Source organism: Chinchilla lanigera, unplaced genomic scaffold (assembly GCF_000276665.1).
Source record: "Chinchilla lanigera isolate Chin_1 unplaced genomic scaffold, ChiLan1.0 scaffold00098, whole genome shotgun sequence".
Classification (NCBI taxonomy): domain Eukaryota; kingdom Metazoa; phylum Chordata; class Mammalia; order Rodentia; family Chinchillidae; genus Chinchilla; species Chinchilla lanigera.
The window spans coordinates 1,089,983-1,100,236 of NW_004955499.1; the positions used below are offsets into that span (position 1 = coordinate 1,089,983).

The following is a 10,254-nucleotide window of genomic DNA, read 5'->3' on the forward strand; positions in this document are numbered from 1 at the left end:
CAGGGTCCTGACTGCCCCTGAGTCCCTTGGCCCGGGCGCAGCGTGGGGGCGATCTGGTTCACCGACTGCAGCAGCCCGCGCTGCTCCCCTGGGGCCGGCTCGGGGAGGAGCAGGGCGGAAGGAAAAGGTCTCCCAGGGGCCTCAAGGCCCGGTGGCCACGCCCAAGGGGAGGCTCCGCCCCGGACGGGGCTCCCGGGGGCGGCGGGGTGGGCGTGAGGGGCCCCTCGAGGGCGCGCGCTCAGCCGTTGTTGTGCTGTGCGAGCCCCCGCTGTTGCCGAGGTCCGCCCTCCACCCAGCCCTGAGCGCCCACGGGAGTGGCGGTGCCCTGAGCGGGAGCGTGGTGCACGGACACAGCATCATTTTTGTGTTTTTGTTTTGAGACGGGGTCTCACTATGTAGCCCAGGCTGACCTCGAACTCAGGGCGATCGTCCTGCCTCAGCCTCCTGAGAGCTTGGCGTGACAGGCGTGCGCCACCCTGCCCGGCTGCATAACGCATTTGAATTCTTTTTACTTCTCCCTCCGCTGCCCTTCCACCCCCAGGTCCCTCTGCCTTCTGCAAAAGGTCTGTCTCCTGTGTGACCTTCAGCTGGCTCTGTAATGGATTCACCCGCCGGGTTTTCCCCTGCGATGTTGCAGCGTGTGTGTCTGATGGATTTCACTGCACATTCGGACGCCGGGAAGACAGACGGACAGACAGACAGACAGACGGACAGAGGGACAGATGGACGGACAGGCAGGCAGGCAGAGACGTGGCCGGTGTGGTCCTGCGTACCCGCGTGCCTCGGCCTCCCTGATCGCGATTTCACAGTGAAATAAACAAGGCGGCCGCAGGGAAGGGGAAAGCCCCAAGCCCCGTGCTGCCGCGCGCCCCGGAGTTCCTCTTGACGGGCCGGGGAAGGCAGCCGCGCCGCCCAGCCTCTCCGCCGCAGCCCCGCCGCCGCCGCCTCAGCAAGGCCCCCGCCAAACAGGAGGGTTTTCTGAGGCCGTGCAGGTGGCCTGGGGTCTGTCTGGCCACAAGGAACTTCCCGGCCAATCTCAGCCGCCAAAAAGAGGCGTGCGCACGTGGTGAATGTGCCAACAGCGTCCGGCCGTCTGTCCTGTCCATCCCGTGCCATCCACCTGCCCTCCCGTCCGGCTGACCGAGCACTGGGCAGATCTGCTGGGGTTTTGCTGTTAGGCTAGGAGTCCCACCGCTGGCGGAGCTGCCGTAGCCTCCTGGCCCCTGAGCAGGTCCTTGTTCCTCAACAATTGAAACGAGAAGACGAAACAGGGGCTTACCTGCCACAGGCTCCGGAGCGGCTCAGATGCTGGCAGGGTCAGAAGAACCCCCGGTGCCCCGGCGGCCCAGGCTGCGGGACGCGGGCATCAACCTTTCTGCTGCAAGCGCGGGGCTGCACAGGCGCCTTGGAGCCAACCTGCACGCCAAGGTAGGCAGAGGCAGCGCAGTCTCTCCAGCGCCAGCGCCGTGGTGCCAGGCTGCCCGCCCGCCAGCCCCGGCCACCCGTCCGCAGGTGCACGGTCCTCGGCGTCCACCTCCGAGCTGCCCGCGACCGCTGGCACTTGGACGGCGGCGGCAGAGCAAGCCCGTGTTGAAATTTCCTGTGTAACTGTCTGTGCTCTGCGGAGGAGCTGCTGGGACTCTGCAGCCCGCGGCAGCTGCACCCGCGCCGTATCCCTGCCCACCACCGGTGCCACGCCTGGGCGGGGGGGCCTCCTCCGCTCCGCTCCCCTCCCCTCCCCGCCCGGCTGGGCGCGGTCAGGAGGATGTGGGGTGCGCGGGGCGACCGAGCCTCTGGTTTTCTTAGGGGCAGCGAGGGAGGAGGAGGAGTATAGGGACCGAGGCTTACAGCAGGCGTTGATCGGACGCTGCATTCCCAGGCAAAACAGATTCCTTTTTTTTGTGTGTGTTTTTTTTCTTAAGTTAAAAAAGAGCTTAAAAAAATCTGCTAACGGAACACATTTCCTTTTGCGCTGTGGATGCGTGAGGGTTGCGACATCTCTCAGTCTGCAGGCGGCAGGCGGGGGCATCCGGCGGCTCGGCTCCGCTCATCCGCAGCGAGCTTGGCGCTGGCCCGGTGCAACCTCAGGCCCCGGGCGCGGGACCCACCCGGGTCTCCCGCGGGCACGGGGCGCCAGGCGACCTCGCAGAGGGTGTGTCTGCGCTCGGCAGCGAGGCAGCCCGTGTTTGCAGAGGTCGTTTTCAACAACGAAAAACCCAGAGCCCGGTGGGGTCCCGTACACACCTGTCATCCCAGCACTGGGAGGCTGAGGCAGGAGAGTCTACTGTGAACTGGACAACAGCTTGGGCCGCAGAGCAATACCTGGTCACAGTAAGATAAAATAGGCCGGGTGTAGTGGTGCACGCCTGTAATCTCAGCACTCAGGAGGCTGAGGCAGGAGGATCATTGTGAGTTCGAGACCAGCCTGGGCTACAAAGTGAGCTCAAGGCCAGCCTGAACTGCACAGTGAGACTCTGTCTTGAAAACACACACACACACACACACACAAAAAAAGGTAGAATAAAATAAAATGTGCCAAAATGTAGAAATATGGTATGCTGCGCGGAAAGCCCTGGTGTACAGTAAGAACTGACATCGCCGACACTGCGGGGCGATCGCTGGCTCCCCTGGGGCGGGCTCGGGGCACCCTTGCTCTTTCTCCTGCTGGAGCCCTCGAGATTGCTTGGTGATCTCAGCGCTAGGTGAGGGGATGGTCCTCACTCGGCCTGCTGAGTCCGAGGCTGACCTCATATTCCCCCAAATAACGCAAATACGGAGCTCGTGCACCGCGGTGTCCAACGAAAGGGATCCGGGCTCCGTCCCCAGCACGAGGCGCAGCTGGGAGGAGGACACGGAGCCCGCAGCTCCAGGGCACACACGGGCACCTCTCACGCCCTCACCTTTTTCTCTGCGTTCTGATACGCCCACGGGCTCTGATGAGCCGCTATGGGGAAGCCACTGTCCTCCTCGTGTTCCAATAAAACTTTATTTTAAAAAGCAGCTTGGGGGCCGCGGAGGGCCACAGTCCTGGGTTTGTGGCTGTCTGCTGAGTGGCCCTTTACACATCATGGTTTCTACCTGGGTGTCCACCCCAAAGCCTCCTGGATCAAAGGTGGGTGGTGTGCAAGGAGATTCCTAGGATGAGGGGGTGCTCTGGCTGGTTTGGTCTTAGAGGCGGGGCCTGGTTGTCAGACAGGGTTATTTCCAGGGGCCTCAAACATGTCCACAGTTGGGGAAGTCCAGCTCAGCTCCTGAGGGGCCCGGCTGAGCCCTGGCCGGCCAGGGACCGTGGGAGGGCCTCTCGCGGCTGCTGTCAGCAGGGGAAGGGGGACAGGAAGTCCTGGGGCCCAGGGGAGCTCGCGGCCTGACGTGGACAGTGACAAAGGGCTGGTGGGTCCCGGAGGAAGGGAAAGACCGAAATAGAAACCCGGCCCAGCCCCCGCTGCCCCGGGAAGCCAGGCCAGGTGCTTGCAGGGCCCGGGCATGCCCGCTGTCCAGGTCAGGGCTCCAGGGCTGCTGACTGCTGCTGACCCTGGACATGCGCCGGGCACGCCTGGGCGAGGAGGCTGCTGGCTTCTCTCCAGGATGGGATGAGTCTCCCGGTGCGCCTGGCCAGGCCCGGGAGCCGTCTTCTGGTCCCACACGTGCCGCCTCCAGCACCGAATTTTTAAGGTGTTCACGTGAGACCGGGGTGAACGCGGCCATCTCAGGCTGCGTACGGAGATGTACTACTGCGCTCAGAGAAGACCTGGGGTGCAGCGTTGGACTCTCAGAAGACAGCCGTGCACCCCGACCTACACCCTTTGCAACAGGGACTTTATCCAGGAGCGCTGGGCGCTAAGCCAAGGACAGTGCCCTTGGGAAGATGCAGTACGGCTCCTCGCTCTGCTGGTGTGACATGCAGAAGATTTTAAATTTTTTTTTCATCTTTTAGAGACAGGGTCTCGCTCTGCAGGTCAGGCTGGCCTTGAGCTCACTTTGCAGCCCAGGCTGGTCTTGAACTCACAATGATTCTCCTGCCTCAGCCTCCCGAGTGCTGGGATTGCGGGCATGCTCCGCCGTGCCCGGCTTTAATTCGATATCGTCCCAGTTGTTAATGTTTGCTGTTACTTCTTGTGCAGTTGGGGCTGTTTTTCAGAAAGCCCTTGCAGGCACTTATGACTTCAAGAGTTTCACCTGTACTGCAGAATAAGTGAAAAAACAAAGAGACAGAGACGAGATGGGGACACAGAGGAGAAGGCGTGGGAAGACCAAGACAGAGACTGGAGCAATGGGGCCGCAGCCCAAGGCCACCTGGATCCCTGGGAAGAGGCAGAGGCAGGAAGGTCTCCCCGGGAGCTTGTGGAGGAGGCAGAGGCAGGAGGATCGCTGCGAGTTCAAGGACTGCCTGGGCTACAAAGTGAGCTCAAGGCCAGCCTGACCTGCATAGCGAGACCCTGCCTCAAAAAGGCAGAAAAAAAATAAGAAGTGGCCCAGAAAACCGAAGCCCAGGGCAGACGGCTTCCCTCCTGAAGCCTCCAGAGGCGCTGGGACCTGCAGTCCCATCCTGGCGCCGCACTCTCTTCTTTCTTTTATTTTTTGGTCTTTTTCCGGTACCGGGAATCGAACTCATGACGTCGCCAGGCATGCGCTGTGCCGCTGAGCTAAACTCCCAGCCCCTCTGGCACTGCACTCTGAGAACTGATCAGCATCCACGTCTGGGTTGGGTTGGGGCTCCCAGGCGGGATCAGTTATCGCGAGAGTAGGACAGTTGCTGGGAGATCTGGTTAATTATCGTGAGAGCAGAGCAGATCCACAGATCAGTTATCACGAGACTAGGATAGTTTCCCGAGGATGGGATTATTTATCGCGAGATCTGGTTGCTTTGAAAGGAATGGTTGATCTCTTTTCTGTCCTTCGCTCACCATGATTCCCTTTTTCGCATCAATGGTGTCTGGTCCTTGGGCTACAGGATGAGGTACAAGCCAGGCGACTCTGCCTGAGCCTAGACTTCCCAACCTGCAAAACTATGAACCAAAATAAAGCGTTTTCCCCACAGTCACCAGTGTCGGGTAACAACTACGGCGATGAAAATAACGATGACGATTATTTTGTGGTCTTGGGGATTGAAAACCCACAGCCTTTGCATGGAGCTACGCCATCAACCTTTAAACAAAACCAAACCAAAACAAAACAACAAAAGAATTTTGAAAAATTTTATTTGAGAAAGTCTGGCTAAATTGTGCAGCCTGGGAGATCCTCCTGCCTCAGCCTCCCAGAGGGCTGGATTGTAGGCACGCACCACCAGGCCCGGCTCAGGCTCGGATCATTTGCTTTGTGCTTTCCCCGTTCTCCTCCGCACAGATTTCAGCTGCGCCCTGTGTCAGGGAAGAAGTGCTGAGGTCCACAGGTTTCTGCACTCAGATGTGAGGTGAAGATTTGAAGACGGAGGTGACTCATGTCGAAGGTGCTGAGGCTAGGGCGGGTGCTGCCGGCCTTGGGGGTCCCGGGCTCAGGGCTCCTGCGGGCTCCAGGCTCCACCCATTTGCTGTTCTGGGGACGCACAGAGAAGCCGGGACCCCCAGGGCGCCTGCACGTGCAGACAGGGCCGGAGAAGGAGAAGAAACAGTCCGCGGCAGGGAGGGCGGAAGCTTCTTGCTCAAGTGTCCCAGTCCCACGGCTCGCCGGAGCAACCCTGGGCCCAGGAGCGCAGGTCACGGGGGCGGGACCACGCGGGGACCGCGCACTTCCAGGGGTCTCAGTCACTGAGGGTCTTGGGCACTCACACCCCGTCCTGAATGCCACGGCTGCACACGGGGGGCAGGAAGAGCGGGCTGCCCCTCAGAGCGGCAGGAGCCCCTCGGAGAGCGTGCTGGAAGCCCCTCAAGTTGAGGTTTGAGGGCAGATGCCCGGCAGGTGAGGATGCGGGAGGTGCTGTTCCCTGCACTTTGTAATTCATGTCCTCGAGGCTCGCAACAACTAAATCCTGCAAGCGGACTGTGTATCCGTGAGCAGATGAACGATTAAAGCAAACGTGCCGTTTGAGCACCATGGAATACTACTCTGCCACGAAAAAGGGTAAACTTGAGTCTCCCGTGGGAAAATGGGTGCACCTTGAGACCATGACGTGCACTGGACGAAATCAGACACACATCGTGTGGTTTCTCTCCTGTGAAAACAAAAACCCAAAGCGTGAATAAAGAGTGCGAGCAAAGAGAAATGGCAGGGAACAGGGCGAGCGCTCTGTTGCAGGAAGAAGAAGGGGCCAGGATGGCGGAGGCAGATAAGGAATGGGGAGGTCGTGAGTTCGATTCCCGGTACTGGAAAAAAACAAAAAACAAAAAGTAAGAGCAGCCCCCCTCGCGCCGGCCGGGACCCAGCCCAGGAGGCTCGCGTTAGCGTCCCCGCTGGGGGTGCCGCGCCCTGGACGCGGGGAGCCGCGCGGAGCTACAGCCGGGGATGGGGTGCTGGGGTGTTTACGCTCAGCCCCGACCACAGGCAGGCGGATGAGAGGGTGTGCCACGCCCTGGCCCCCGGGTGTCACCTCTGCAGGGCTTGGCTGGCACACAAGGCGGGGCGCGGGGCCCGGGAGGGGAAGGTCCTTCCGGTGGCCCGTGAAGCCCCAAGCTGGGGCGGAGACAGGGGGCAGGGGCCCCAGGCATGCGATTGGGGACCCGGCCTTGGCGTTGTTCCTCCCCTCTGCCGCCTCCCTGCGGGACAGGAACTGGGCCGCGGTCCCAGCCGCTCGGGAGGCTGAGGCGGGAGGATGGCGGGTCTGAGGCCGGTCCAGAGGACGTAGAGAGTCTGTCTCAAGCTGGGGTAGTAACAGGAGCTGCGCTGTGGGTGGTGAGAGGGCCAGAGAGCGAATGGCTGATCAGAGGAGCAGGCAGGCAGAGGCAGGAAGGTCTCCCCGGGCCTGTGGAGGGAGAAGTGGAGGATGGCAGTGGATTGAATGGTGGCCACTGAAGACGCGTCCACGTCCTGACCCCAAAACCTGGGCGGGGCCTGCGTGGAAAGAGGGTCTCTGCAGAGGGAATCTGTGGGGGATCTGGAGAGGAGACCCTCCTGCCTCAGCCTCCTGAGTCTACAGCAGCGTGTGTCGGACTCCTGGGGCTTTTCTCCGAGGGCCTGGGGTGCATTCACACGGTCAGGGAGGCACCGCCTCTGTCTAGTTCCGGCCTGTTCCCGTCCCCTGGAGTGAGACCTGGTCCCCTTACCCAGGGCCCGGCCAGCGCTAACCCCCTTCTTGCATCTGTGGGTTTGCGTGTTCCCTCAGTTCCTATCAGTGGAATCCCACGCTGTGCTCCTGTCTCTCAGCACCCCACCTGCGTTGTAAGAGGACTCTGAGCTTTGTTCCTTTCCGTGGGTGCATAATATTCCAGTCCCTGACAGTGTCATAGGATAGCGTGGGCCTTTAGCTGTATGTAAGATGGGACTTGAATGTGGGCTGGTTTGAAAAGAAAAATTTTGTCCTGGGCGTGGTGGCACTCGCCTGTAATCCCAGCACTCGGGAGGCTGAGGCAGGAGGATCCTTGTGAGTTCCAGACCAGCCCAGGCTACAAAGTGAGCTCAAGGCCAGCCTGAACTGCATAGTGAAACCTTGTCTCAAAAAGACAAAAAAAAAACAAAGGAAAGGAAAGAAAAATTTTAAGTTTGCTGCTGGGGCAAAGACAAGCAGCTCCTCACGAGGGTTCAAGCAGGGTCTGCGATGACTCCCGGGTCGGCTTTGGAAGGCGCAGGGATCTCCAGGCATGCGGGGGTAGGCGTCCGCCTCTCCTCTGCGGCCTGCTTTCTTCTGTCATTTCTCTCCCTGCACCGCCCCCGATTTCTTTATTGTGGTAAAAAAAAAAAAAAAAACAAACAAAAAACCCCCAAGCCCTCCCCCTAGCACACACACACACAACGCGCACTTTCCGGCGTCACCCCTCGGTGCGGGGTGTCAGCTTCCGAGGCCTTGATCGCTCACGTCTCGCGAAGCAGACGCGCCCGGGGGCCGGGGGTCGAAGCCACTGCGCGCTGCGCTGTGCTCGGGGGTGACCTGAATTGGAGAAGTGATTTGCAGTTGTAAAAAATGAAAAGTTAAAAAAAAAAAAAAAGGAGGTTCTCGCAAAATCCCCAACGCCGACTCCCCCCCTTTTTTTTGTTTTCGTTGCTTAGCAACCGGATGCTGTCAGCAACGGCGTGCTTGGGCGAATGTTTCACACTGACTGTGCAATCCTGCCGCTCCCGTGTTACGGCGGCCGAGATACCCACCGAGAGATGAGGCAGAAGGAGACAGGAAGGACGTGACCGGCCAGCCCCACGCTCAGGAAAAGAAACAGGTCGTTTCAGCCAGGCCTGGTGGTGCACTTCTGTAATCGAGGCACTGGGGAGGCTGAGGCAGGAGGATCTTGCGAGTTCGAGACCAGCCTGGGCTACAAAGTGAGCTCAAGGCCAGCCTGAACTGCACAGCAAGACCCTGTCTCAAAAAAGACCAAAAAATAAAAATAAAAATAAAAAAAACAGATCATGCTGGGGTCAAGGGAAGTGCAAGCTCCGGCTGAGAATCACCCCAGGGAGGCAGCGTGGATTTTCCTCAGCAACCCAGACTGCAAATTGCATGGGACCCAACTGTTCCCCTTCTCGGCAACTTCCCGAAGGAATTAAAGGCATTACCTTACAGGGATCCGGGCACACGGGTGTTTGTAGCAGCTGGTATGCCCATCAGCAGGGGAATGGACGAAGAATACCTGGAGTTCTACGCAGCCATGAAGAAGGATCAGCTTGAGTTGTGTAGGAAAATGGCTGCAGATCGGTGATCTTGAGTGGAATAAATCAGGCCCAGGAGCTTCAGTATCCCGTGGTTCCTCTTCTACGAGAAACCCAACGTGTAAAAACAAAGAACAAAATGGAAAAACAGATGATGGGGAAATTCAGAGATTGACACAGTGAGAAAGGGCAGTTCGCCGGGGTCACGGCGCGGTCTTCGGCCAAGGACATCGCGGGGGTGGCCGGGGAGCCCACGCCTCCGGGCAGGGCGGGAGAAGGCGCCCGCGGGCCCCAATCACAGGCGCAAATTAACCCCACTGCTTCACACCGTCACCCTGCGATGCAGAGTCTACAGAGTGGTAAAAACAAAGGCAAAATCTGTGATGGAAAAAGCGTGAAAAATTCCCAGGCGGGAAGCGGTCCCAGCCTGCAGGGGCTGGGCGAGGGAGCGAGCGCGCCCCGTGGAGAAATTGTCCAAGGCAGCGATGTTTAGGCCCCTGGAAAAAGAGGTCAGTCAGAAGCAGGAGCAGGGGCTTGTTTGGTGTTTGTGCTACTGGGGACTGAACTCAGAGCCTTCCTCCTGATTTAATTAACTAATTAATTTATTTCTTTTGTCTTTTTCAGACAGGGTCTCACTATGCAGTTCAGGCTGGCCTTCAGCTCACTTTGTAGCCCAGGCGGGCCTCGAACTCACAAGGATCCTCCTGCCTCAGTCTCCCGAGTGCTGGGATAACAGGCCTACGCCACCACCCCCCGCCCTAGCCCTTTATAGACCTTCTAAATTTTTAATTCTGTTTTATCTTTCATTTTGAGACAGAGTCTGGCGGAGTTGTGCAGGCTGGCTTTGAGATTGTGATCCTCCCGCCTCAGCCTCCCAGCGTGCTGGGATGTCAGGTGTGCACACCAGACCTGTCTTCAGACTCATTTTCATAACCTTGAATCCATTAAAGCCAGGAAAGTACCACTGCCCCCCAGAACTCTGGTTTTGGTATAAATTAAATATTTAAAGTAAGGCTCTTAGTTCTCATAGCTGTGTGTTTCTATTCTCATTATAGCTTTTTGACTTGTAAATATTCTGCAGAGAATTAACCCTGAGCCGGGGAAACACAGGCCATCTTCAGGGAGGTAGGACCAGCGTGGCATCCCTCTGTGGTTCAGGCTCCCGTGGGAATCAGCGGGGCCTTGATAGTTTTTCTCATGACATTTTTTGGCATTAATTTTGATTTAAAAAATCTTGCATTTGTGCATTACTTGGTGACTGAGGCTGAAGCACGAAGATTTGCAGGTTCAAGGGCAGCCCCGGGCAGTTTCCCAATTTAGCCGAGAACCGGCCTCAAAGTAAAACATAAAAGGAAGGCTGGAGATCCACCCCGTTCTGAAAGTAAAGATCAAAATGCGTAAGTGAGATGGCTGCTCTCCAGGCCAGGGGTGCAGGCACAGGTCTGAGGAGGCTGAGGAGGCGGAGGCCGGAGGAGGAAACCCCACCCTCTGCGGAGAGAAGGTCCTGGGTGTGGCCAGAGGCCCTGC

The 10,254-nt window shown here is 58.6% G+C and overlaps 1 protein-coding gene across 1 annotated transcript; it reads left to right on the forward strand.

Moving 5' to 3' along the window:
• Positions 1-1,501: 1,501 nt before the first annotated feature.
• On the forward strand, positions 1,502-2,406 carry LOC106146863 (the record flags this gene model as incomplete). The annotated part of the gene is given in 1 exon segment (XM_013505617.1): positions 1,502-2,406. A coding segment is annotated over 1 exon segment (769 nt), but the record flags the coding sequence as incomplete, so codon positions are not given.
• Between the last annotated feature and the right edge of the window lie 7,848 nt (positions 2,407-10,254).